We start from the raw sequence: 2,820 nt of genomic DNA, 5'->3' as shown, positions 1-2,820 counted from the left end.
GAAACTAACATCTGCTAGGAAAAACCTTCAACCAATGACTAAGTGGAGTTGGAGCATGAACACCCCAGCCCTCTGGCCTCTCGGGTGGGCTAACACTGAGATGTATGTGTTCCTCAACCCTCTCAGACCCCAGGTGGAAAGAGATTCCAGTTTCTCAGATAGGTCATTTCCTTGTTAATACTGCCTGTCTCCCTTCCACTTCCCTTCTTGTGATTTCTGGGGTATTGAATCCTTATCTAGGATCCGTTTCTAGGGACTTTAAACTAAGATGACAATGTTCTCACTGCCTTCTGCCCACCACACCCCCAGCATCTTCTCCTTATTTGTTCCTATGATTTTCTTACTCATTGAGGAGACACTAGTCAACTGGGTGATGCCAGGAAACAAATGACTTACCATTTCTGAGTGTCTGTCCTGTTTATAAAACAGGGATGACTCTGCTACCCCACCGGACCTGAGGCCAAGCAGACTCCTCTACTTACTGCTTACTTAGTGCATTTACTGTCCTCTCTTCCCAGGCTCCCGAGAAGCAGAGGGGAAATGGGACATGGCTAGTGACAGAGTTCGTGCTGGTGGGATTCTCCAACCTTCCACACCTGAGGACCACATTCTTCACATTGTTCCTCCTCACCTACCTGGTCACCGTCAGTGGCAACGTCACCATCATCACCATCATCCATGTGGATCGCACGCTCCACACACCCATGTACCGCTTTCTGGCGGTGCTGTCCCTCTCTGAGACCTGTTACACGCTGGTCACCATCCCCAACATGCTGGCCCACCTGCTGATGGAGAGCCAGGCCATCTCCATCTCTGGCTGTCGGGCTCAGATGTTCTTCTTCCTGGTCCTAGGATGCAACAACTGCTTCCTCCTTACCCTGATGGGTTACGACCGGTACGTGGCCATCTGTCATCCCCTGCGCTATTCGGTGATCATGAGACCCACCGTTTGCCTCTGCCTGGGAGCCTTGGTTTTCTGCTCTGGGTTCTCGGTGGCCTTGATCGAGACCTGCATGATCTTCTCCTCGCCCTTCTGCCGCGGAGGCCGCGTGGAGCACTTCTTCTGCGACATCGCCCCGGTGCTGCAGCTCAGCTGCGCAGACAGTGCGCAGAGGGCGCTGGGCATCTTCTTCCTGAGCGTGCTGGTGGTGCTCTTCTCCTTCCTCCTCATCCTCCTGTCCTACGCCTTCATCGTGGCGGCCATCCTGCGGATCCGCTCCGCCGCCGGCCGGCGCAGAGCCTTCTCCACCTGCGCCGCGCACCTCACGGTGGTCGTGGTGCATTTTGGCTGCGCCTCCATCATCTACCTGCGGCCCGACTCCGGGGCGAACCCCGCCCGGGACCGCCTGGTGGCTGTGTTCTACACGGTGGTGACGCCGCTGCTCAACCCCGTGGTGTACACTCTGCGCAACAAGGAGGTGAGGGTGGCGCTGAAGAGGACCCTGGCTCGCAGCGGCGGGGTTTCAAGATGAGGACTGGCTTTGCATTGTTCACGAGGTGCCCCTCCTGAGACCCAGATCCCCCACCTGGAAAACGGAAGCCAGTCCTACACCAAACGAAAAGGCTGTTATTGATTAGTTTCCGAGACAGTAAAAACTCAATAAAAGATGATTTTCCCCCGTTTTCTTGGTTTCAATGATTTTGAAGCGATGCAACGTAGGCACCAGGGAAGGGCGCCCCTGCTGCCGCCAAAGCTTGGTCCGCACTGGTNGCCCGCCACTCCATGGCATGAATTCTGGGAAGAACCTCTCATGTAGGTTCACTCACTCAATATCTTTCTTTTCCTTTTACATCTTTTTTTTTTTTTTTTCTTTACTGGGGATGGAACTAAGGGGCATTTATTGCTGAGATCCAGCTCCAGCTCTTTTTATTTTTTATTGTTTTATTTTGAGACAGAGTCTTAACTCAGTTGCCCAGGCTGGCCTCCAATTTGTGGCCCTCCTGTCTCAGCCTCTCAAGTTGCTGGGATTACAGGCATGTGCGCCACTGTGTCTGACTTCCTTTTACATTTTGGAAACAGAATGCTGCTGTAGTTTGGGTTTCAGGGAAATCTTGGAAAATAGGTTCCTACCTAGCTCCACAGCTGACAATTTTTATCATCATTTATTTTATTTTTTAGTTGTAGTTGGACACAATATTTTTATTTTATTTATCTATTTTTGTGTGGTGCTGAGGATCAAACCCAGTGCCTCACACATGCTAGGCAAGCGCTCTACTGCTGAGCCACAACCCCAGCCCGAGAATTTTTATTATTATTGGCCAATCATAGTAACTCTATTCTCTTGCTAGAGAGTGGTATGAGGGTGGGCACATGATTCAGGAAGTCAGTGGAAGGCGATTCTATAGTTTTCTTGCATTTAAACCATCAAAAAATGTTAGATGATACATTTTCTTTTCTTTTATCTAGTTGAGTCTGTGTGAGAAGGTGATGTCTGGAGCTTCTGTAACCATGTTGTGACACATATGGAGGATGGTAGAAAAGATGAAGAAAAAGTCTGTGTCCTTAGTGATGTTTCTTGTTATAGGAAAAAATCAGTTGTGCATATCATTTAAATCCATTTGCACTTGTGTGTGTTTACTTGCAGTCCAAAGCCCATTCCTCAAAATGAAAACAGGTGTTTTCAATAGTGTTTTTCCTTTAATTTTCCCTCTGTCACTATCCAGAGGTCAAGGATTGAGGGGAAAATTTTTAAAGTTAGAGTGAATAAAGATGCTATACTTTCTTTTTATATCTGGTTTTGCCCTATGGGAGGTTTCTTACTGTCCTCTGCTCCTTATAGCTGCAACTGATGCTTTTGGAGCTCATTTTCTGCTGATACA

General features: G+C 48.9%; 1 protein-coding gene across 1 annotated transcript; it reads left to right on the top strand.

Moving 5' to 3' along the window:
- Positions 1-344: 344 nt before the first annotated feature.
- LOC107145025 (olfactory receptor 10T2-like) lies at positions 345-1,620 on the top strand. Its single transcript, XM_015488865.2, has one exon. It carries the CDS (start codon positions 705-707, stop codon positions 1,470-1,472), a length of 768 nt encoding a protein of 255 aa, XP_015344351.2. The 5' UTR covers positions 345-704; the 3' UTR covers positions 1,473-1,620.
- Positions 1,621-2,820: the final 1,200 nt, after the last annotated feature.

The sequence above is a fragment of the Marmota marmota genome, unplaced genomic scaffold (genome assembly GCF_001458135.2).
Source record: "Marmota marmota marmota unplaced genomic scaffold, marMar, whole genome shotgun sequence".
Classification (NCBI taxonomy): Eukaryota; Metazoa; Chordata; class Mammalia; order Rodentia; family Sciuridae; genus Marmota; species Marmota marmota.
This window is presented reverse-complemented; position numbering and strand designations above follow the sequence as displayed.